Source organism: Alternaria triticimaculans (assembly GCF_023758025.1).
Source record: "Alternaria triticimaculans strain BMP 0046 chromosome Unknown scaffold_13, whole genome shotgun sequence".
Lineage (NCBI taxonomy): Eukaryota > Fungi > Ascomycota > Dothideomycetes > Pleosporales > Pleosporaceae > Alternaria > Alternaria triticimaculans.
Window position 1 is genome coordinate 679370 of NW_026055970.1, and position 23412 is coordinate 702781.

Below are 23412 nucleotides of genomic sequence, written 5' to 3' on the forward strand. Positions count from 1 at the left end.
ATTACCCAGGTAGAGAAGTCAGCAGACCGTGACTGACGCATTGCAGCTTTCAACAATCAAAAGTATGCAAAAGTACGAGGAAGCATTTGAGTGTCTTCATGCTTCTTTTGTAACAAACGCTTGCATATACAGGAACTCATGTGAAGAGCTTCTGGGTCCATTAGCTCTTTCAGATGCTCAAGTGTGTCAGCTACTCGAAGACCATGACAGCTCGTCATGGGAGGATGCTGACCTCAACGACGCTCTGCGCAATCGATTGGGAAACAATTACTTGCCATTCAAGTCCTCAGTCAAGCAGCTAAACAAGAAGATCAATCTCTTTGCGCGGAAATTGCAACTATGCGATGACTTTCAGGTGGGTAAATCCTGGAAAGATGGGAGCACTTGCTAAGATGCAGCAGCCACCTTGGACTACACCAACGGGAAATATCGATGCAGCAGCACGGAACAAATTCTTCAACGATCCTTGGATACGTATAAAAGGAGGCCTCAAGACGAAGCACTACAAGCAACTGCTATCGTCCATCGAAGAGGACATCGGCCGCATTTCCAGCCTCACTGCAGGAGCAATTGCGCTGGAGCCACTACGACTTCAAAGAAGACGCAAAGCCAACACCGAGTATCTTCTGAAGTTTCGCCAACAGGCAGAGAAGCTATACGACGCTTTCAACACGCGGTGGGCATCGAGATGTAAATGCCAATGTACACATCAGGCAAATTTGCGGCTTGACATACAGAGAGACGATGAAACAGGCAGCCCTTCCAGCTTCAAGCTTGTATTCACCTTCGCATCACCGCATGCTAGCCATGTCAATTCCTGGAAGCCGATACCGGTAGAAATTGAGGCTATCGATGTAATTGACCCGACAACCCCAAGCAACACCTCATTGCTTCCCAGCATCGTCGTCCACTCGAACACAAAAATACACGACCACTGGAAATGCCTTCAAAAGGCTCCAGATATCGTCGATCTCTGCGCAACACTGCAACACTGCCCAAGCCCACATTGCATGGGAGTCATGAGTAGCAAGCTGGCCAGACACCACATCCACACTCTCCGACTACCAAACGCTAGCACCACTGACAAACGCGTGAGCCTGCAACAGCTACTTGAGAAGCAAAGTCAGAGCTTCCAGATCAAGGAAAAGTGTACCCTAGCTCTTACACTCGCCTCCGCTGTCTACCAGCTCTACAACACACCGTGGCTAGAAGAAACTTGGGACCTGAACGACATCTGCATCCTGAGCCAATCCGTACTATCCGATCAACCATACATATCCCGAGACTTCCCCGCCGCGACAGCACCACCAGCCCACAGCCAACGCATGCGTATAATAAAGAACAGCATCATCTTCGCTCTCGGCGTCGCATTGCTAGAGATCTCGTACGGTAAGTCACTGCAAACCTTTGTAACCAAGGAGGATCTCGACGACGCAACAGGTAGCCGTACAGCATTCACCGACTATCTCATAGCAATTCGGTTGGCGGAGGGATTGCGTACGCGGGAACTGCCGAACTATGCGGATGCGACGCAGAGGTGTATACATTGCAATTTCGAGGCCTCGGTGTTTAGTCTCGATAATGATGACTTCAGGGAAAGGTTCTATCAGGGTGTTATCGTGCCGCTGAGGAAGGATTATGAGTATGTTGTTAGCGCCGCCACGATATAATGTGTGGAATGAGAAATATGATCTACCATGGATGAAGCCAGTCGAACTCATTTTCTGATCCCACCGACGTTGCAGTACTTCCAGCATCCAAACGTGCCCGCTGAGGTAAGACACACAGGAGTCCGAACATGTCGGCAATCCAGTGCTCCCCACATGAACGCCGGACGAACTGCGGCCCGAACAGAGAGGTCAACATAGCTGCGCCTCCCTATCTGTGACAATGGCACCAGAGTCGTTCCGAATGCAATGAATGTCGATTGCTATGCGAAGATAAGAGGTAGTTCAGGATCGAGAATGTCTTGGTGTCTCGACATTCGGCAGCCCAACATTAAAGAGTCCTTCAATTACTAGAATCGCGAGTTCCGAGTATCAGCCCGACTGTTGGCATGGATTTGAAGACGTCTTTCGGCACTGAGAGAATTGCTATCTAGACATATGGTCTTGACCCACGTGATAAGTGAGCAAAAGGACATACTCATGGCATCATGCAGTCACCACGAAAGCCATGCCCAGGTAGATTCCTATTTGGTGAGCCTATGTGGGAAGGAAGCTGGGAGCTTCACGATGCACCTGTGGCGATCGCAATTCACACCTTACCTCTGTATGAGTGCAGTGTAAGATGTAGACGAGATAGACGGCGCCATGGCAGAGATAGTGAACCATGTGTTTGGTACATGTAACTGACTCAGAATTGTTCGATTGGACGTCAACATGTCCAACGCGCAACCGGCGCCTGGTGGCATGTCAGCTGAATGGGTTGGTTCTCCTATCTCAAACATAGTCGACCGTAGTCTGTGGCTTAAAGGGCCGTTGGTGGATCTCAATGGCGAACGGTCTTTGTAGTACTATGCGTGCCGTGTATTTGCAGGGTCGTGCGATGTACCAACACAGACGAAGGCGCCGCTTGCAGTCGTCTGCACGCCCGCAGCCTATAAAGAACCGTCCTATTTGTGGAGGTTAGCTGCCTATCAGAGTTGCGCCGGGATCGGACTGAGTCGTGCAGGCAGAGCTTGTCAGTACTTGTCATGTACTTGCAGGCCACTGCCGTGTGGGCGACGACCCCGGATTCCGCTGACCAAGAATTAGATCAGCAGCCTCACGGCCTTATCATGTGTTTGTTCGGCAGGGTCAAGGCAGCTCCTTGCTGAATCCAGTGTATGGAGCGAGCAAGGCTGCGAGGTGGTCACGGACCAGGCTGCTTACGTGGATAGCGTGCCCGAGGCATCGGCAAGTAGCAGCAGGGCGTGACAGTGAGTCGCCACTTTCGGTTTCCAGAATATTTCTGCATGGGGCCGTGATGGGGTTGCTCGGGCAGATGACGACGCTGTGTGGCAACAGCGGGGTGCGTGCGATGCATGCTGCAGCCATTGAGACGGGCGTGCGATGCCAGCGCACAGCGAGTAGCAGGTTGAGTTGGCTGGGGCGGGCGTGCTGTATGTAATCAGTGCAGCGCAGGCGGGAACTGGGCCGCCCCTGGGGAAGCGTTTCAGAGTGAGCTTGGCTCTCTGGGTTCGCACTTCACGCAGCGACAGCTAGTGGGCGGGCGCGGCGACGTTGGCACTTTGATCACGTTGGGAGGCAAATGAAAGCGCGCCCTAGGCCAAGCGCAGGTGCAGGGCTGACGTTGACGCAGCGGAGCGCTCGTATAGCATTTGGCTGTGACGGCGCGAAAGCTTCCAGAAGGCTTGGGGGCTTCGAGCCGGGCGGTTCGTGGATGGATAGGCTGGATCCACCAGTGCGCCTGCCTCTTTTTGTCGAGTATCCCAGATCCAATCAGCCAGACCAGGCCCGCTGCTCTCCTCCACCACACCACGCTCGATTCCTATAGCCGACTTCTGCCCGTCTCGTCCACGCCCTCACTGCCCTCGACCGTGTGCGCCCGATGCTGCTCAGCGTGCAGCCCATAGCAGTGCCGCTCATGCGACACACCGAGGACCGCTAGAGCCCCTGCATGCATCTACAACCCTCACCCGCGCCCTGAAGACGCTCAAGACGCTCCCCAAACACGCTGCGAGCCATCGCCTGAGGACGCCGCCTGCGCTGCTCGAGTCTCGACACGTCCCGTTGCGCGCGCGCCGAGTGAGAGACACCAAGAGGCAGCCGCGCCCAGCACCCGCCCGCCGTCGCGCCTGCCCTCCCACGTCGCTTCCCGCCTTCCTCGTCGCATCCACCCGTTGCGCTTTCCTCGTATACAATAAACACTGCACTCTAGTGTCGTGTGCACTGGCTGCCGCTCGCCGCCTCGCCGGGTTCCCTGGGGCTTCCACCGACGTCGTCGTTTCAGAGTGCATCTCAGACCAACCGGCGCACTCCCGCCGTCCCATCTCTGCGCTCCCCCACGCTTCTGGACGCTCGACTTTGTCCGCTGCTCTCCTGTGTCCACTGCCACTGCGCTCACGACCGCCAATTGGCCCTCGGCTGCACCCCATCCACCACGCTTCCGCCTCGCACCTTCCCGTGACGCTGTCCGACCCGTTCAGACGTCTCTCTGCGACCACCCGTTCTCCCATTTTGCGACACCTCCCCAACAACCTCCCCTCTGCGCTGGAGACCAGTGCTGTCTGGTCGCCGCACATAGGCGGAGACAATGGAACATGGCGCGTGCAATGTTGTATACATTGACCGGCGGGCCAATGACGAGCACGTGCGGAAGGAGACGCTGTCCAAGTCGCTCGTCGCGCGAACCACGACTGGCAATGTAGGACAGAGCTACTTTGCTATCGGCAAGACGTCGCCGCGCGAAGTGCACGACAATGTCGAGGCGATGCTGTCCATTTCTAACGAAGGTAGTCCGTCCTCTTCCCGCGCCCACGCCTCTACTAACACACTTCGTAGTACACATCTGCAGCACCGGCAGGGCCTGCCTACAGAAGATCACCCAGCTCATCGAGTCCACCAAATCCAGCATTCCTACGTTCGTCATAATAGACATCCCATACGATGAAGAGCAGCGCATGAAGCGCCTTTCTCGCGAACCGCGCACGCCCTCGCCTACATCCTCGCGCCTCACACGTTTAGATACGAGCGAACCCGACGATATATACGCCATGCACCTCCTCACCCACATATCCTCCGAGATCTCGTCGCGAAACTTCTCCAAACTCGTCGTACCTGTGGTCATGTTGTCGGGTCTAGGCACCGAAGAGCCGTCCTCAGCTGGTCCGCTGCCGTCTCCAGGCCTACAAGTGTCTTTCTCGCTTGGCGACACTGTTCGGTTGACGCGATACCTGGATGCTGGCGCTGTCGACGTCCTGACGAGTCCGATGTCCAGAGACCGCATGCTTGGCTTAGCCGTCCATGCCTATCGGTTACAGAAGGAGTTCTCTCGAGAAGAAGCAAGCTTTCTGACTACTAAGCGTAATCGGAAGCTGTCTTGGGTCGGAGTAGACGACACAAAACCTTACGCATATCTGCGCGAGGCGATGGTGTCGAATCTCATGACTGGCATCTGTAATCCAGAGACAGTAGGCGACTCGCTGGAATCTACGTATGTACAAACGGTGACTATGCGACTCGCCACTGACTTGAGTAGGGATTTCCATCTCGACGTAGATCGCCAAATCGTCGTTGAAGCTGCCATCGGTACTTGGGCCTTCTCCGCGCACGACTACACCGATGACGAGCTTCTCTATGGCGCTTTCGTCATGCTCAAGCATGCACTACAAATGCCCGAATTAGAAAGATGGGCGATAACCGAAGGCAAGTGCGGCTTATGCCTGAAACCTGCTACTTGCTGACCGATTCCTAGACGAGATGATCGTCTTTCTCTTGGCCAGCCGTACTGCCTACAACGAGTTCGTCAAGTACCACAACTTCCGTCACGTTGTCGACGTGCTCCAGGCTCTCTTCCACTTCCTCGTCCGAATCGGCACCCTGCCTCCTTATCCTTCGGATTCGTCCAACACGTCCACCCCGAAATCGCCAATCGCTGAGCTCCTCAAGCCCTTTGACGCGCTTACCCTTCTGATATCCGCCATTGGACATGATGTTGGCCATCCAGGAGTCAACAACGCTTTTCTAGTCGCATTGAACGCACCGCTAGCGCAATTGTATAACGATCGATCCGTCCTAGAATCATTCCACTGCGCTGCTTACTCCCAAATATTACGCCGTTATTGGCCGAGCGCATTCAATGATGCTGCGATGCGCAAGCTCATGATCAACAATATACTTGCGACAGACATGGGCCTCCATTTCAAGTACATGAGCGACCTGGGTAACCTGCAGCAGAAGGTTGCGCATGACAAGGGCGTGGTCGACGGATGGAGTGCCAAAGTACAGGAAGAACAAAAGGACCTGACTTGTGGACTGCTCATCAAGTGCGCAGATATCTGCAATGTGGTATGTTTTGAGTTCTTGTCTTTCTGGCGCACTGCAAGCTGACATACTTTAGGCTCGCAAATTTGACACCGCTGCCAGGTGGGCCAACATCCTGACGGACGAATTTAGCAACCAAGGACTCATGGAAGAGGAGCTGGCTATGCCATCATGTCTGTTTGGTGGCCCACCTGTTCGGGAAGACGTCATCAAACTTGGCGAATCCCAGATCGGTTTCATGAACATCTTCGCCCGGCCGCTCTTCGAAGCCGTCACGGACATCTTACCGGCGATGCGCTTTGCTGTCGACGAGATCCTGATCAATAAGGGTGTTTGGGAGAGCAAGATCGATGAAGAACGACAGAGAAAAAGGAAAAGCAAGAGTATGAATCTTGGTTACCTGTCATCTGGTTTCACCGTCGATCCGAGCCCAAGCCCTTTGTCTGGAGGGCCTAGCAAGCCCGCTATAAAGATACCTCTGAGTGCCATTAAGACCATTTCACCCGAAGAAGCGGCTCGGCGAGGATCGACAGGCTCCATCCGCTCCATTCAAGCTGCGACAGCTGAATCACGAAGATCCTCTTCGATTATTGACAAAAGCTCAAGGCGATCTTCAACGACCGCTGTCCCTGGCCAAAGAGCCATGAGCTCTGCTGAGAATGCCACTTCGTCAAGACGAGGAAGTAGAGACCCCAGCCTCACTGCGATCCTGGTGACTCAGACACCAAACTCGTCCGAACAGAAAGGGCAAGCTTCAGGTTCTGATGATCGGTCAAAGACTGATCGTAAGGACACTTTGACGAGGTCTTCGTCACCAAAGAAGGAGAGGGAGTCTCTTGGTGTTAGGCCAGTCACAGCTCCTTCCCAGGCCAGGCGTAGTCAAGGTGAGTAAACATCACTTCAGACCCGTCATGGCATATGAGCTAATTATGGAAAAGTTCTCGATCCTTACCCCGCGCAACAACCGTCGTCACAAAGCCACTCCCAGGTCGATCTCTCGCAGGCGGCAAATGGAAACTTTGATGGCTCAAAGCTGCAGCAATGGGACACCGGCAACAAATTGAGTGCTGACAGTAACGCCACGCGCTCAGATGTGTCGCGCGACTCGAGCTGGTGGCGACACGTGAGCACCAAGCGACGCCCTCGTGATGTTAGGAACGGCGACGCGGACGGACGGGCTCCGCTGAGGGAAGTAATGCCGGACTCACTGGTGCCTCCTCCAAACAGCGACTCGACGACTACCTCGCCTACATGCTCTAGCCCCGGCAGGAAGACGACGACGGGGAAGATTATGAGCTTCTTCAAACGAAAGCCCAACAGCCATAAGGAGCCCGAGAAGCAGTTGTCTAGCTTTGGTAGCTCCTCCCAGCTGCGCACACCACAGACGAGCGATCCTGGGCGATCACTCAACAGCGACGATTGATTTCACTAATACCTTTCTACGCCTCTATTGACCTTACATTAATGACCAACGCCGCATCCGATACCACGGTATTTCCTTTAGTCTCAACATACCACTTCAAAAGCAGTCCTGGGTCTCTGTGGCACCTGCTTTTGGGTTTCCTTCGTCTCTGGCAATTCCTGGATTTGATACCTCTTGCGCATGGCATGCCATCGGAAAGCGTTGGTGTACCGATTATTTGAGGTTCACTTATTTCACCTTCGGGTAACTTTGGGCGAGTCTTCGATCGTATCTTGCTCCAGCGCGCTTGCATCTGGGATACCAGGCTCCTCTCTACATTTTCTCTCTTCCTTATCGGCTACCTTCATTTCGGTGGGGCGCTGATGCATATTGATGGCAGCCGCTGCTCGTCGGGTTGTTCGGCCTCTATAGTTAGGGAGGTCTGATTCTATTGTTTCTTTTCCGCGACCAAAAGGACGCATTTGTTTACGCGGCTTTGTGGTTGTTACGAGCAGGAGACGGTGTCGGACATTGGGCAGGGTATGGAACGGTGCAACCACGACATTGTCGCATAAGAACACTAGCTGAAGAGTTGGCAGGAGAAGAGAGTGTACAGCTGACTCCTCTCCGATATTCGTAGACATGGACACAGCGGCTATTATCCTAAGCTTGGCTGCGCCGCCCAGCGAACTGATGACGAAAACCCATAATGAAATGTATATTCTCAATTCTCAACTCATTTGTTGTACGCAACTATCATTGTGCGCATCGTCAAGCAAACCCAATCTTCGTCATCAGCACGTCTTGTTCACGAAAGATGACCGTCGGCAAACGCCGATGCCCTTATCATGGTCACGAGTTGCTTCCGTAAAAGTGGTCCTCGTAGCACATAACTACCTAATTCGGGCCAGTGCAAGCGGTGTAGTGCGGCACTAAACCCCACTCGCCTGACAACACCTACTCCTCGACATACCAGAAACCTACGAACTTCTCTTCACCCTTGAGCAACACAGACATGGACGACAAAGTCAAATACCTGCTTTCCCTTTCTGCGGTGCGAGAGCGTGCCAAGATCGTAGGAGAGGCTGCTGAAGCAGGTAAGCTGAGCCACTTTGATGTCCACGAGGAGCGTCTGGGCGAAGCAGCGGATTATGTGACTTCTGTCATCAAGGTTTGTTCTACCATTTCATTTAACTTTATGCCACGAAAGTGCTGACTTGAAACTCACAAGCGCGACTTTGGCCCCGACAAATTCCATACCATCCCACCTCACGGGCGTTGGCAGCACTTTGAAGTTGGCGGCGTTCCCCGCATTGCCGACCTCCTCGATGAATGGAAAAAGCATGGGTGCGACGAACTTGAAATTACGCGTCGGCTGATCGATCTCTTCTTTGTTTCGGTACTACTGGATGCTGGTGCTGGGGACCATTGGCGATATGTGGAACCTGGCGCGGGAAAGGAGTATGAGAGGAGTGAGGGTATTGCAGTAGCGAGTTTGTATATGTTCAAGAGCTTGGGCTTTGCTGCGAAGAAGGATGGGGGGCCGATTGTTGATGGTAAGTATTCGTGTTCATGCTAGGATGGTTGGAAGGGACTCAGCTAACTGAGCTACGTATAGGAAAGGGACTCCAGGACCTCAAAACTGAGGCCCTTGCAGAAGGCTTCCAAATCTCCTCCAGTAACCCCATGCTAGGCGTAGACTCCCGAGCCAACCTTCTCCGCAGTCTAGGAAAATCCCTTCTCTCCCAACCCGCCATCTTTGGTGAACAAGGCCGTCCAGGCAATGTCGTTGGTACGTCCCCTACCAAAGCCATCCCCATGCCAGTAATTAACAAATTCAAAACAGACTACATGAAGACCACTACCTCTGACCCCTCAACCCTCGACATCCTCACCTTCTGGGACGTCCTCCAAAATCTGTTAATCCCCATCTGGCCACAAGACCGCACCGTAGTAAACGGCCAAGCCCTCGGCGACGCATGGCCCTTGTCCACACTGAAGACGCAATCCAAAGATGCCAACGCAGACGAAAGCACCTTCATTCAACCCTTCCACAAACTCACCCAATGGCTGGCCTACTCTCTCACCGTGCCCTTCACCCGCATCCTCTCCCTATCTTGGAAGAATATGTCCGCCATGACCGCCCTGCCCGAATACCGTAATGGCGGTCTATTTGTCGATCTGGGTGTTTTGACACTCAAACCCGCGTCTCTAGAGCGCGGTCTCAAAGCTACGTCGGACGGAAGTGGACTTCCGTCTTTTGCTGCCGGCGATGATGCTATCGTTGAGTGGAGGGCTATGACGCTTGTTTTGGTGGATAAGCTGTATAAGTTGGTGCTGGAGAGGATGCAGGGGGTTGAGTTGAGTATGGCGCAGTTGTTGGAGGCGGGCACGTGGAAGGCAGGGAGGGAGGTGGCGAAGGAGAAGAGGCCCCAGACGAAGAGTAGTCCGATTGTAATTCTGAGTGATGGGACGGTTTTCTGAGGTCGGGTATCGAGCTGATAGATGATCGCGTGCAGCAAGTGTGCAGTTCTTACCAGCGACCACATTATAGCATTATGACACGTAAGTGCCTGACTAGACAAAAGCTTCACTCCTCAGAAAAACCCGCCCTCCTCTTTTCTCCCCCTAACCTCCTTCATCTCAATAGTCCGCCCATTTATCCCACCCCTTCCGTCTACTTCCTCATCAATCGCATCCAACACACCCAGTCTTTGTATCACGTCGCCCACCTCCACTTCCCCTTTCCTATCCACAGATTGCTCTTGTTCCGAAACATCTCTCTTCATGTGCATATCTTGCAACCCCCAATCCCTCGGCGCCATCCAACCCTGCCGTTGGGTCCCACGTCCACTACCACTCTTCCAAATCCCTCCCAATACCGGTGACTCTGGCCCTGCACTATCCAACTCGCTCCTCACATCATCACCAGGCAATTCAGATGGCCCGCGTACATCTCCGTACATGGAATTTCGAGCTTTGGTCAGCGCTGATGTGGGGAAGGATGTTGAGACAGTTGTGAGTGGTAGTTCTTGAGGTGGCGGTTGCCAGATGTGCGGGTAGGTGCGGTGTTGGTGGTCGTAGTGAGTGGGGGTCTCGATGGCATGGTTTGGATCGCGGGGTGCGTATGCTGCAAAGTTTGTGTCTTGCGAGTAGACGGAGGAAGGAGGGTGGTGGCCGAGAGGGGAGAGGGGGCTGTATATAGTATTGTTGACGCCTGGGGTGGGTGGGGTGTAGGATGGTGGTGCTATATCTTGTTCGTTAGTCACATAGCTCATTGACTATTGTTGGAGGGTTTCAGTGTCATTATGCGTACCTTCAGTTTGCTCCGGCTGCCGATTCTCAGCCATGACGCATATGGGTAGGATATCTAGACTTTGCTCTGCTCCATCCTCTTTCTCGCGCGTCTTGGCTTTCCTTTTCCTGGAACATAGGAACCAGATTACGAATCCAGAGATTATCGCGAGTGCGAAGGTGCCTCCTGCTGCACCACCTGCTATAGCCGCGACGGGTAGTTTTTCTTCGGTTGCAACCGAGGCTGTGTGGGATGGGGATATGCTGCTTGACGTTGATGTAGCTGACGTCGTGGCTACGTTCGCTACTGTGACTGAAATGTAATGATTGGAGGCGGATGTCGGTGATGGCCTAGAGTCTGTCTTCAAACCACCAGTCGCATGGTAAGCGCTGAGCAAGTCCTCGCGGTTGAGGATTGCCGGTTCAAGATCACCATCTGGACAACCGGACTGCGCGCATGCGTTCGTTTTACAACATCCCCAAAATGTTTCTACGCTATGTTAAATTGGCGTTCAAATAACACAAGTTGCTTGCTAGTTGGCTGAAGGATCTTCGATAGACCCAAAGCCTGATGATGCTTTTTGACTTACCACCAGCGGCGCAAGTGTAGAATTTACTCCCGGTTCCACACGTAGCATCCGGGAAGTCTCCATATGATGTTGGATCAAAGGCACCGGGATACAAGTTCCCTTGCGCACAGGTGATTTCGCATGGATCTCTTGCACAACAGCCAACGAAGAAACTGGGACTGTGTTAGCTCTTGGAAGCATAACAGATATACTTTTCAACTTACGTTCCGTAGCCGCACGACCACCACGTACCTCCATCAGGGCAGGAAGGCGAGAAAATCTGTCTCCCAGTAAGGCTAGCCGGCATAGTTTGGAACGACGAGGCTGAGGTCTGTCAAGTAAATCTGAAAAGCGAGTACAAGCAACAAGCAACACAATCAGCGACCTTCAAACCACGAATCTAACGGTCGATAGTAAAGACCACGAGGAAATTGCATTGCAACCTGATCCAGACCCCAAGAGCACATACTTCGACCCAAACGCCGCCCTGCGGCTCAGCCATGATTGTAGTAAGATGCTACTCTTAGCCGAACTTCTCACCCGCCACATCTTTTTCTGTAGTACTCAGGGCGAAGACACCCAGAATATGTGCATATGCAGTCATGTAATAGGGGCCGGTATTGCTCGGGTGTTACCTGAGAGTAAGAAATCTGACGTTGTTCATACGTATTTACTTGGCACTGCCTGCTGTGCCAAATATTTGGCCGCTGCGACGGCGCGCTATGCTGACGGACGGGGAGAGGGAAGGCTAGAAGAACTTGAGATAGGCAAATCTGGGGGCTGATAATTATAATGGAAGGTGTGAGCAGGTATGAGGTGGCGTGAGGGGCCGTCGGGTCAAGACGGTGGCTGCCGCGTGGTCGCATGCGCGCAGGGAGATGCATCGAGGAACTGGACGTTTAGCTCCCGGGAGGAAGCTTGTGGGTTGCACATTTGGACGGTACACACTATCACGTTCCGTGGTAATCGCGGGGTAGTAATATGAAGGAAAATGCTCAAACAGTTGCTGAACGCCTGGTTACAAGAGACCTCGAGACGCAGAGGAAGGCGGTCTTGGTGTTCTAAATGTGGCACGGGTGAGCTGCACGTGGGATTAGGTAAGAGTAAGCCCCGAACCAGCCTTGTGTGAAGAAAGGAGATGCGCAATCTCAATACACACCAAACTGGGTTCACTGCGTTTTCAATATCGTTAATTGTTAGATGGTATATATACATTTCGTGGGCAAGAATGGGTATGATACGCGAGTACAGATTACAACGGAACCTCCCAATTACAACAACATAAAGCGAATGCACATCATCTTCCCTCTGATGAGGATATCTTCGCGCGACTAAATCCTCGACGAAGATGGTCACTCGGTCATTACGCCCAGCCCTTGAGCTCGGCTGGCGCGCTTCGTCCTGTCGCTGGAGAACTCGCCTTGCACCGGCATAGGTGAAGTCTGCGGTGACTCCAGCTCAGAAGGGCCAGGCCGTGCCTCGGCAGGAAGCTCGGAGAATCGCCGAGTATCTACATCATCCGATGCACCGGCGGGAAGTTCAGAGTATCGGTTGGGCGAAGAGACCTCTGTCGGGAGCTCTTGGGGTTCGCTTGCGTGGCTGGCGTATTGGACGTATGATTGCTGGCCCTTGGTCTGGTAGTCCTGTTGGTAAGGATCTTGGACAGGAGAGGTATATGTGGGAGGTGCTATTGGGGATGTTAGCATACTATGAGATGGATCATGGAGAAGAACGTACGTGATTGGCCGTCGAAATGTGATGAGTGCCTGTTGTGGTCATGCTTCTCGTTGTTCATCATTGGGACCATGGCTGCTGCGCCCATTTCGCCTTCGGCAGACTTCTTGTTGCGACTCTTGCGGAGGATGAAGAAGGCGATCAGCCCAATGATGGCAAGAGCGGCGACGCCTCCGACAACTCCACCAGCAATGGCGCCAGTCTTACTCTTCGAGGGGCTTCCAGTTGAGGTTTCGCTTGGAGTTGGACTCGGGACATCTGAAGCATAGAAGCTGAATTCACCTGGCTGACCCATGAAGGCAGGTGTTAGGTCTCCCGAGGCGCATGTAGCCGGTGGGGTCGCTGCGCATGGATTTGTCTTGCAACATCCCCAGAAAGAGTCTCCTGCGCTGCATGTGTAGAAATCGCTGCCTTGTGAACAAGAAGCGCCTGGCCATTCGCCGTAATGTGAGATGTTGTAGCCACCGGCACGGATGTTTCCTTGCTGGCAGCCGTTGACACAAGGATTAGCTCCGCAGCAACCGACGAATTTGCTTCCAGTAGAGCAAGCATACCTATAGTCTGTTAGTATCTGCGCCGCTCTGAAGTCTGAGATCTTCCTTACCACTTGCCTCCGGTCGGGCAGTGAAAGTCGTAGAATGATGAGTTAGACATGCTGAGGGTACGTCCTATATTAATAAAGCCTTTGGATATGTCTGTCCAAGGGAAGTGTATTATTGCGAACCCAACGGCGCAAAAGCAAAGATGAGATCAAGCAAGAGTAAACGCAGCCGACACTGGAAAGAAGACAGTGGAGATCGCAAAGAACGGGGCAAAGAGCAGCTACTTCAGCGATGAACAGCACACGGACTCCGACAAACATGTATCTCCATGTCTCCAAGCACGCACAAGGAACGCCTGAACGAGGCGTTACCTGATCGGTGACACCACAGGAAGACACCGCACACAACACCCACCAATCGAACACGGCGCGTGATCGAATGGGGTATGGTAGACCCTCTGCACTATGGTGGCTTGCGATATGTGATGTATTTTGGTGGCATGTCAGAAGCTTGTTCATACTTCGCGTTAGCAGCTGAAGGGAAGTAAGCGAAGGATTGACGAGCCTAGAGCCCGACCCGTACCCCGTGGCAGGGATCGATCTGAGCGCCAGAGCCTCAGCACAGCATTTTCCCATCGCGGAAGGAACGGTGTGTATGACGGAAAGTACACGCGATGCTATGATGGCCTTACCACACCTGCTACAAGACATGACGAAATATAAGCCCATTGTCTTCCATCTCTTGAGACACTCGATCAAATGACCAGCAGTAAACTTCAGGCCCACATAAGGCGGCGGAGCTGAGTTGCAATCGCAAAATCATCCCCTTTTGGTGGCGTCTTTAATCGAAATGACAACCAGGCCGCGCCTAGGGCATGGGGCCGTTTCTCAACAGTAGCCCGCGCCGACCCCACAGGATGTCAGCAGGAGCCAACGTTGCCCCGAGAGGTTTCTGGAGTTTGACCGGGGTCTGAGAAGTCGTTTCCGCAGATATGGACTCGCGACATGATCCGACAAGACCTTTATTCACCGAGCTGGGGAGACGATGCGGCTGCTCGGGTACCCCAGCCGTAAAGAGTTCGCTTGGCGGGTTCGTTCCGCTCCCGACGGCTGAAGTCAATGAAAGTTTGTGTTGGTACTCCAGATGGCGCGGACATCAAGTAGAGACAGTATTACGTAGTTGGAACATCTAAGTCCAGACTGATATCCATGTGGAACCTGAGCAGTGAACAGCGCACTGCGCTTGCCGGAATAGGCTAGGAGGCTAAGCGTGGAATCGCGGTCGACACATCAGTCCAGGCGGGCTGTGTTATCGGAGTGTTCAAGAGCAGGCAGTACCTTGACGGTACTGCTTACTTTGAGGAAGTAAAACGTATCATCGTGGATACCTTTGGCCAGCCCAGCGCGTTCTGTCCGAGTGGACGCGGTCGGGGGTATGCAATCAATACATTTGCTTCAGCATATGCTTTCGCACGGCGAACCAGGTCCACGCTTTGTAATATCACTAGAGTCGGCCCCGAGTGAAGCGTTTGTGATGGCTGAAGACTACCTAGGTAAGTTTGATTGACCGGGACGGCAGGTGAAAAGAGTAGGCAGGATCATTACAAAAGAAAGTTGTCGCAAAAAGTTGTTGCAAGATACTTCGTGGTAAGGAATGTAGCTAAGAAGCGGTGCTTGATGTGTACCAGGCACCATAATGGAAATCGCCGTGGGGATGTCGCGTTGAAATGGACGTGTCGGGCGCACGAGCCTCCCGGTCTCGTCTGAGGCTGGCGGCTGGCGCTAGTACATCATCGTCGCGGGGAAGCATGGCAGCTATCTCGAGTGACAACACAGCAAGCATACCGCAACATGATCCGGCGAATGATATGTGGTAGACGCGAGAAACTTGTTCATTCCCGGTTCCAACGAGTACCTGATACATGCGTCGCGCCAGTGTGATCCCAGCCGTGATGAGACCAGCCTCCGCATATTCGGGTGGTTGGTAGACAGTTGCACGCACCCGCCATCTCGAGTAGAAAACTTATCCACTCCCACCGCCAAAATATCTTCATAATGCTACATTCCTGAACAGCTCCACTTGATTAGTGTACCGAAGAAGATATGAGTGTGGAGCCTGAATTCCAACTCAAGCAAACCAACGGTAGGTGAGCTGCACCAGCCATCCCAGACACGCATCATGCTGACAGAGGCGCCAGTCTCGCAGCCTCAACTATCCCATCAAACCTCGCAGCAGAGCGTTGCTGCTTCCCTCGCTGCTTCTGAGGGCTACTACAGCGCGTCAGAGCAGGCGTCCAGTTCGAGCGACGAGCGCAGGCCTCTCTACCAGACACCGCCTTCCTCCCGCACACCGGCACAGAGTCATGAGCAGTTGGTGCCACACACTGACATCCCGATAACGTCTCTGCGAGGTGTTGGTGTCCCAAGACAGCAGCCTCAGCCTTCCTTCACACACGGACGCCCTCAATCGCCTGCTGTGTCTACCATCGCAGAGGAGTCGAGACCAGACACGCGAGACGCGAGGCGCTCCCAGTCATACAACATGGACGCCGAATCCCAGGTGACCACACCCGGCCAGGATACCACACCCTACATTCGATTCGCCATCGACCAACTCACACGCGACGAAGAGGTCCGAGGATCGAGGATATACCCAGAGGTCCGACCCGAGGACGACGAAGATGACTACCCCGTTGACAGGATTGTTCACGACAATGGCCTGGGATACATGGCGCAGGAGCAACGGACACAGCAGAGGATGTCACAACAAATACCACGGAAGCCCTTGAGGAATTCGTCGACACCGCTTGCGAAAGCCCCGGCGCCCATGGCCACCACACAGCCTTACGACCCACATCACCCGACCCAACAGTACAGACCCCAGCATTCACCGTCTCCGTCCCGGACACAGAACGATGTCTTCGTAGCACATACCCAACATGCGCCACTGCACTTCCTCCCGGCTACCCTTCGCCCATTCTGGCTAGGCCTTTACATCTTCTTGTGTCTTCTAATGCTTGCAGCCTTGATCTTTTCCGCCGTCTACTCCAACCGCAACGATGGCAACGGCCTGTGGGACTACAACGCATTTGGCGACAATCGCTACTTTGTCTTCGAATACCTCCCAACCCTCCTAGGAATGCTCCTACTTCTATGGCTCATCCAAATCCAGACCGCTACCCAGCGCCTCATACCTTTCATCTCCATGGCTTCGGACTCTTTCCACATGCGCTCTGAGGCTGTCTTCCTCCGACTGTACCCGATGCAGTTCGTATGGCCTAACTTTGAGCATTTCCGCGCCGGACACCCCGGTGTTGGTGTTTTCTTCTTCGTGTCATGGCTGTTTACTTGGACGATACCCCTTCTTGCTTCCGCCTACAACGTACGATATGACGTGGGCCGCAGTGTCTGGCGATGGGTAGCCGTTCAGGGCGTTGTCTGGACCGTTGTTGTTCTCTACATCCTGTTGATTGCTGTATTGATCTACATGCTGCTCTTCCTGACCCGCAACCCGACTGGCCTGAAATGGGACCCTCGATCTCTCGCCGACATCATCTCGCTTCTTGAGCGCTCGAACAACCTCACGGATTACAACAACTCTGAGACATTTGAGAAGGGCGACTGGCATCTGGTTAGCAACCGCGCGGACCGTATTGGGTACTGGACGACTACAACGAGGCCCAGTGACGTCTTCTACGGCATCGGCGAAGAGGGTGCTGGAATTCGGAGGTTCTCAGTCCAAGAAGGACGTATTACTGAGAAGGGAGCTGAGCGCACCAATCTCGACCCGACCCAGGGCAACGACTTCACCATCCGCACCGACATCCGCAACCCCAGCGTGCGACTACGATTTCTTCCCTGGTACCTGAAGGACACTTCGGTCATTGCGTGGATCGTCATTGCCGCTGTATTGCTGGTCGCTTTCTTCGTTGTTAGTTTTGTCAACAGCGCCGTCCGCCTTGGATTCCTGCCCCAGGTCTTCGCTCGCACTGGCGCAGACGGCTTCTCCGCGTCAAACTTCCTCTACTCCTTCATTCCGGCTCTGATCGCCAACTTCCTCTTCTTGGCTTTGTTATCTCTGGATTACTCTCTTCGGGTCCTTCAGCCCTACATGGCGCTCTCCTCCAAAGGCGGAGCTACCGCTGAGGCTTCTCTTCTGGTCGACTATGCCTGCCGCCTACCTTTCTCCGCCACTTTGGCGGCACTCGAGAACAAACACTGGCAAACAGCTGTTCTCTCCTTTGTCTCGTTGACATCCTGCACTCTGCCCATCCTCGCTGGAGGCTGCTTCTGGACGCAATACTACGGCAACGACGACGTGGTCCGTGTCGCAGCGGAGCTCGCAGGATACTACGCACTCTGCTTCTTCCTCGCCCTCTACGGCGTCAGCCTCCTCGCTCTCATCCCAGGCCGTCGCCGAGCCGCCCTTCCCCACCGCAGCAACACGCTCTCCGAGATAATCAGCTGGGTCTACCAATCCCCCATCCTCGCCGACCGCGCCTTTTCCCGACCCCAGACAAAGCCCGAGCTCGTCGCAAGGCTAATGGGAAGCACCTACGCGGAACGCACATGGGCCCGATCCGCTCTCTCGCTCGTCCGTCCTTCCCGCAACAACCTGCGTAACGAGCCAGCTGCGGAACCCGCCCTAGGCGACAAGAAGACGAGGAAAGAACGCAAGAACGAGAAGCACAACTCCTACACCGACCCACAGAAGATTCGCTACGGCTTCGGTATTCACGTCGGCCGCGATGGTCTCGAGCATCTCGGCATCGATCGCGTGCATCGCGGTGGAGAGAGGAGTGGTCGCGAGCTTGTTATCTGGGAAGAGCAGAACAACAACAAGAGGAAGAGCTGGACAAGTCAGGTATAGGGTTCTTTCCCTTCTGACAGCAACGATCGTACATGACCAACGAAACGTATTTCACGATCACACACATTTATACTCGTTTTTCACGAGTCTCGCACAACAAAATCGACTTTTAGCATCGGCGTTTGGAGGATATTTTGTTTTGCACATTACGGATTCATGGGTATCACGGCATTTGGCACGACGGCGCAAAGAACTTTCTTGGATAGGACGAAGTTCACGGAATGTATAGTATGGTAATAATGAGAGCGATATAGACGAGGGGTTGTAGGAAGCGGAGTCTTCCTCCTCAAAGGTCAAATGATGTGTATACGGAAAGGGCCAGATATGAGATGAGCCTGGTAATTTATGAGAACGATGAATGCATAGAGATGAAGAGAACAATTGCATATATCACGATACCATTTTACCAAGAACGTTTTCCAGTGATGTTAAGTTTGACTTCCTTCTTCATATCTACTACCTACGCAGCAATAGCCGCCTCAGTAAGTCTACTAATCTCCAACTCGCCATCGCCACCCAGATTATCCAAGCCATGGAACCCCTCTTCCACAACCCACTTCTGTTCGTACTTCATCAACACTTTACACGCGTTGCCCACGACCAGTAGGCCAGGCGGTCTGCTGCCTTCCTCTTCGACCGCAGCACAAACATGTTCCAGTGTCGTTCTGATGACTCTCTGATCAGGACATGAAGCGCGTTCTAGTACGGCGACGGGTAGATCGGCGGGGTACGCTTTGCCGACTAGACTTTCGACTAGGGCGGAGAGACGGTGGAGAGACATGAGGAGGACGAGGGTGCGGGAGGCTACGAATTCGGGTGGGTCGAGGGGCGCGCCTTTGCGGCCGGTACCGGTGCAGATGAGGACTTGGTCGGCGATGCCGCGGTGTGTGGCGGGTATAGCGGCGAAAAGGGGCGCACTCAGGGCGCTGGTAATACCCGGTAGCACACTGGGTATGAAGCCGTGCTCGCGGAAGAAGTCGTATTCTTCGCCGCCGCGGCCGTAGATGTATGGGTCGCCCTGCTTTATCCGCACGACTACTTTGCCCGCCTTCAAGCCTTCCAGACCTAGCTCCAGAAGCTCTTCTTGCGCTTTGTCGGCATTTCCGGGGAACTTTCGTGCGATGTGGACGGTTGCGCGGCGGGGTACGAGATCGAGGATGGGTGCGGGGACGAGTTTGTCAGCGAGGATGAGGTCGGCGGAGAGAATGGCTTTGTGCGCTGCGCGGGTGAGGAGGTCGGGGTTACCAGGGCCGGAGCCTGCCAGTATGATACGACCTGGTCGTCGTGCGGCTGTGGTGGCGGTGGGTCCGACCTTGGAGGGGCTGCTGCTGGCGAACTCGCGGAACAGCATGTCGACGTCTGCATCTGTGATGCCTGCGAGACGACGTAGGGGCCAGTACTCGCATATCTGTGAGAGCCAACGCATGCGACGTCCCCGTGCAGCTTCCTTGCTCTCCTCCATGATCAGCTTGTTGAAGGTTGCTGGCTGCCCGCTGTCTTCTTCTTCTGCCTCTAGATCTTGCGACAATTCTGCCGCATGATCTTCTTCCCATATGCGTCGCCGCAGTGTGCCTAACCTCTCCACTGCATCACCCAACCGCGGCGGCAGTGACGCCGCAATCTCCCTCTTTATTCTTGCAGAGAGCTTGCACCCCTTTCCAGATGTTGTGATACCGATCTGTAGAGGGCCGTCGGAGTGTGTGGACAGGAGGGTGAATGAGCAGAGGTTCGGCGCATCAGCGACGTTGACTGGTATACGTAGTCTCCGGCAAAGACTCGAGATGTGGGTTGCTGTGGCGAATTAGAGTGAATTCGAGACATACTCTCATGCCACGTACCTGATGTATGTTTTCCGCCCGCAGTGACAAATACAGCGTCTACTACGCTGTCCACCTCCTCGCGTCCCAGCGTAGTCAAGTCGTCGTCTTTGAAACTCCGTTTTAGCCACTTTACTTCGCCCGCCTCAATTCGCTTGACAAGTCCATAGTGAAGTGTGGAGTCCTCAGGCGCGAGCAGTATCGGTTTCGCGCCAACCTCTATTGATCGGGCGCATCGCGCGCCTGCTAGTGGATTGGAGCCGACTATAAGGTGGATGTGGGATGTGGCGTCTACCGCGGTAAGAAGTGCTGGCGCCATGATGAAGTATGCAGAGGATAAATCTGAACAACTTCGAGATCCACGAAGGAGGGGCAGTAATATGAGTAGAGGCAATCGTCGATGCGGTTACTCCTCGGCGGTGTTGATAATGCGCGTGGCACATTATTTGTTCCGATAGCGACGAGCCGATATGGCGCGATCGCACTAGGGCATTCCCGCGGAAAAAGGCGAAATATGAGTGGTTGTTCCGCCCAATGGTCGATGGTGCAATTGACTGCTGTCAGACTTGCGCGGAGTTAGTCCATCTGCTCGTCTCGACCCATGACTATGTTGAGCGCTTTTCGGCTCAACATCACACTGTGTCCTAGGGCGTTGAGCTTTGCCGATGCGGATATGAGAGCGGGGTCTTGGCTCTCCACTCGAATTTTCTCTTTCACGCGGACGTCGTGGTCCTTGTACTTGAATGTGCGGTCGGCCTCATCGTGCGCAGGTGCTCGTGCCCCGCCAAGTGCTGATGCAAAGGTGTTGCGGATGCTGAAGCCAGTGAGCGACGTGCTATCACCGGCGTTGTGTGGCTCGAGAGTGCGGATTTCGAGAACGAGGGCGGCATCGAAGACGAACAGGTGGAAGGACACATTCGCTGGCAGTGGAGGGTCGAATGTCTGTGATTGTCAGCAGTGCCCGTGTTGAATGTTCAGGTGCAGCCTACCTTGTCGTCGACGGGGTTCTCCCACCACGACGGCTGGACATCCGAGTAGCCCTTCAGTGCAGCCTGCGCTTCCAGTATGTGATCGTGCAGCAGCTGCAGTTGCCCGGATACGAAGTTGGCATTGGTGGCATCGCCGCCCCAGGTAGCCACGTCGATGACGTCGAGGCAGCTGTTGATGGAGGTCCGAATCGAGGTGAGCTGGGGCACAACGAGCGTCGGCGCATGCGGTGCAGCGGATATGGCGAGGTCGTACGTCAGGGAGCCTTTGGGCGGTGGGAGGCTTGCGAGGCGGAGCTTGACGTTCTACATGGTGTGAGCTGCTGCATGGGGACGGAGAGTGGAGGACGTACGCCTTTGGTGATGCGCGTGCCCACGCGAGTAATGAGGCCCTTGAGACTCTCGGAGCGCACCGAAGTCAGCACAAGTGTCGAGCCATTCTCCGACGGCGCAAGCAGGGCAGCGCACTCCTCCAGGCCAGCCTTGAGCGACTGCAGCGTCTCGCGGAGTTGCACCAGCAGCCACTCGAGCTCGCGCGCTTGCGACTCTGCCTGCTCGTGGGAGAGACGGGCGTCATCGATGGGCGGCCACACAGCAGTCGACATGGCGGTGATGGCTTCCAAGTTCCAAGGCACGATGCGGCAGATTGTTGGTGTCGGGCTGCCCGAGCTCCTCGATGGCCAGGATCCACCGCTCACACTGCGGATCTCGCTACTATCCGAGGAAGGAAGCCATCCCTGCATCTCTCCGCCCAGCTCTTCACGTGCCGAACACATCACGCACTTGCACACACATTAAAGCCCTCCGTCACGATCCGTCGCATCCGCCAGCGTGTTTGCAGACAAGCCGCGGACCCTCTGGCTGCTTGGGCGTGTCGAGCAGCCTCGGGATGATGCAAAGCGCGCGCGATAGTGCCGTAACCCTGTGCGATGAGGGAGCTAGTCGACGACGCCAACAAAGAGCCGATTCACAGGTGCACTACGTCACCCGCTTGGCCGCACCTCATAAACAAGCTTGCCAGGCCTCTTTTCGTCGCGCGTTTGAGACGCAGCTAGCCACGTCGAACCATCCTCTGTAATCGCACCATTATCGTGCATCCTAATCTTAATAACCTACACCCTTGCGACGACGACTCTTTTGGATACCACACATCATGGCTGTAGCTAGTACGTCGCCCGTCGCTTCCCAATTCGGTTGCGCATCTGCTAACACACCTTCCAGGACCTCTTCTCGCATTCGGCTCGTTGATCCTGGTCGCTGGAGGCCTGCTCTTCCAATTCCTGACCATCCTCACCGGCGGTGTCAACAAGGCTCCTCTCACCAAGTTCTACTTTCTCGAAGCCACCACCGGCGGCATCCCTAACGCGCGAAACCCATCGCGATGGACCTTCTTCGCCATCTGCGGCGCCGACCCCGACTCCGGCAACAATGCCAACTGCGGCTCACCTGTCCCAGCCCTGCCATTCGACCCTCCTAGAAACTTTGGCACCCAGGAGAACATCCCCGAGCAGTTCATCGGTACCCACATGTACTACTACCTGTCTCGCTTCATGTTTGCTTTCTACCTGATTGCTCTCTTCTTCGCTGCCATCGCCCTCATCTCCGGTCTTCTTGCGCTCTGCAGCCGTCTTGGAGGGTACCTCTCTTCCCTGATGACCTTTGTCGCCCTCTTCTTCCAGACGCTCGCTGCAGCTCTCATGACGTAAGTCCACTTACGTTTCCAACTTTTAGTGCATCGACTAACATCCACCAGCGCATGGGTAGTCAAGGGTCGCGATGCCTTCCGCTCCGCCGGCTTCGAAGCAAGCATCGGCAAATACCTCATGGGTTTCACCTGGGCCGCCGTCGCCTGCTACTTCCTCGCCACCGTCATGTTCTGCCTCGGAGGCCGTCTCGGCGGCGACCGCTCTTCCAGCATGCGCCGCAGCCGCTCTACCAAGTCGAACCGCAGCCGGGGTAGCTTCTTGGACACCGAGTCCCAGCGCAAGCCCAGGGACTACTCCCCATAAACTGATATTGAACGAGGATGAAGTGGCTCAATTGGGCGAGGTCCAACAAGGACCATATGGAGGAAAACTGATCTTTTACGCGACGATATCCACGATTTGATTTTGTAATGAACGAATATAATACCTTGCTATAGCGCGCGAGTTAATGCTAGTATTGTACATATGCACATATAGCAAATATACTTCAACCAAAACTGTATTTT

The 23412-nt window shown here is 54.3% G+C and overlaps 7 protein-coding genes across 7 annotated transcripts; 5 read left to right on the top strand and 2 right to left on the bottom strand.

The window, feature by feature from the left end:
• Nucleotides 1-374: 374 nt before the first annotated feature.
• Nucleotides 375-1670, top strand: J4E78_008110 (uncharacterized protein; the record flags this gene model as incomplete). Its single annotated transcript, XM_049368712.1, has 2 exons — nt 375-676; nt 758-1670. 2 exons carry the CDS (start codon nt 375-377, stop codon nt 1668-1670), a joined length of 1215 nt encoding a protein of 404 aa, XP_049219677.1.
• A 2587-nt stretch (nt 1671-4257) lies between these two features.
• Nucleotides 4258-7410, top strand: J4E78_008111 (uncharacterized protein; the record flags this gene model as incomplete). Its single annotated transcript, XM_049368713.1, has 6 exons — nt 4258-4456; nt 4506-5157; nt 5203-5369; nt 5419-6011; nt 6064-6871; nt 6926-7410. The coding sequence occupies 6 exons, from the start codon at nt 4258-4260 to the stop codon at nt 7408-7410; spliced, it is 2904 nt and encodes a 967-aa protein (XP_049219678.1).
• Nucleotides 7411-8404: 994 nt separating this feature from the next.
• Nucleotides 8405-9873, top strand: J4E78_008112 (uncharacterized protein; the record flags this gene model as incomplete). The annotated part of the gene is made up of 4 exons (XM_049368714.1): nt 8405-8560; nt 8621-8945; nt 9008-9181; nt 9236-9873. 4 exons carry the CDS (start codon nt 8405-8407, stop codon nt 9871-9873), a joined length of 1293 nt encoding a protein of 430 aa, XP_049219679.1.
• Nucleotides 9874-12604: 2731 nt separating this feature from the next.
• Nucleotides 12605-13281, bottom strand: J4E78_008113 (uncharacterized protein; the record flags this gene model as incomplete). Its single annotated transcript, XM_049368715.1, has 2 exons — nt 12605-12939; nt 12990-13281. 2 exons carry the CDS (start codon nt 13279-13281, stop codon nt 12605-12607), a joined length of 627 nt encoding a protein of 208 aa, XP_049219680.1.
• A 2425-nt stretch (nt 13282-15706) lies between these two features.
• Nucleotides 15707-18397, top strand: J4E78_008114 (uncharacterized protein; the record flags this gene model as incomplete). The annotated part of the gene is made up of 1 exon (XM_049368716.1): nt 15707-18397. The coding sequence occupies one exon, from the start codon at nt 15707-15709 to the stop codon at nt 18395-18397; it is 2691 nt and encodes an 896-aa protein (XP_049219681.1).
• A 2393-nt stretch (nt 18398-20790) lies between these two features.
• Nucleotides 20791-21805, bottom strand: J4E78_008115 (uncharacterized protein; the record flags this gene model as incomplete). The annotated part of the gene is made up of 3 exons (XM_049368717.1): nt 20791-21156; nt 21204-21506; nt 21554-21805. 3 exons carry the CDS (start codon nt 21803-21805, stop codon nt 20791-20793), a joined length of 921 nt encoding a protein of 306 aa, XP_049219682.1.
• A 548-nt stretch (nt 21806-22353) lies between these two features.
• J4E78_008116 (uncharacterized protein) lies at nt 22354-23209 on the top strand (the record flags this gene model as incomplete). Its single annotated transcript, XM_049368718.1, has 3 exons — nt 22354-22366; nt 22422-22902; nt 22954-23209. 3 exons carry the CDS (start codon nt 22354-22356, stop codon nt 23207-23209), a joined length of 750 nt encoding a protein of 249 aa, XP_049219683.1.
• Nucleotides 23210-23412: the final 203 nt, after the last annotated feature.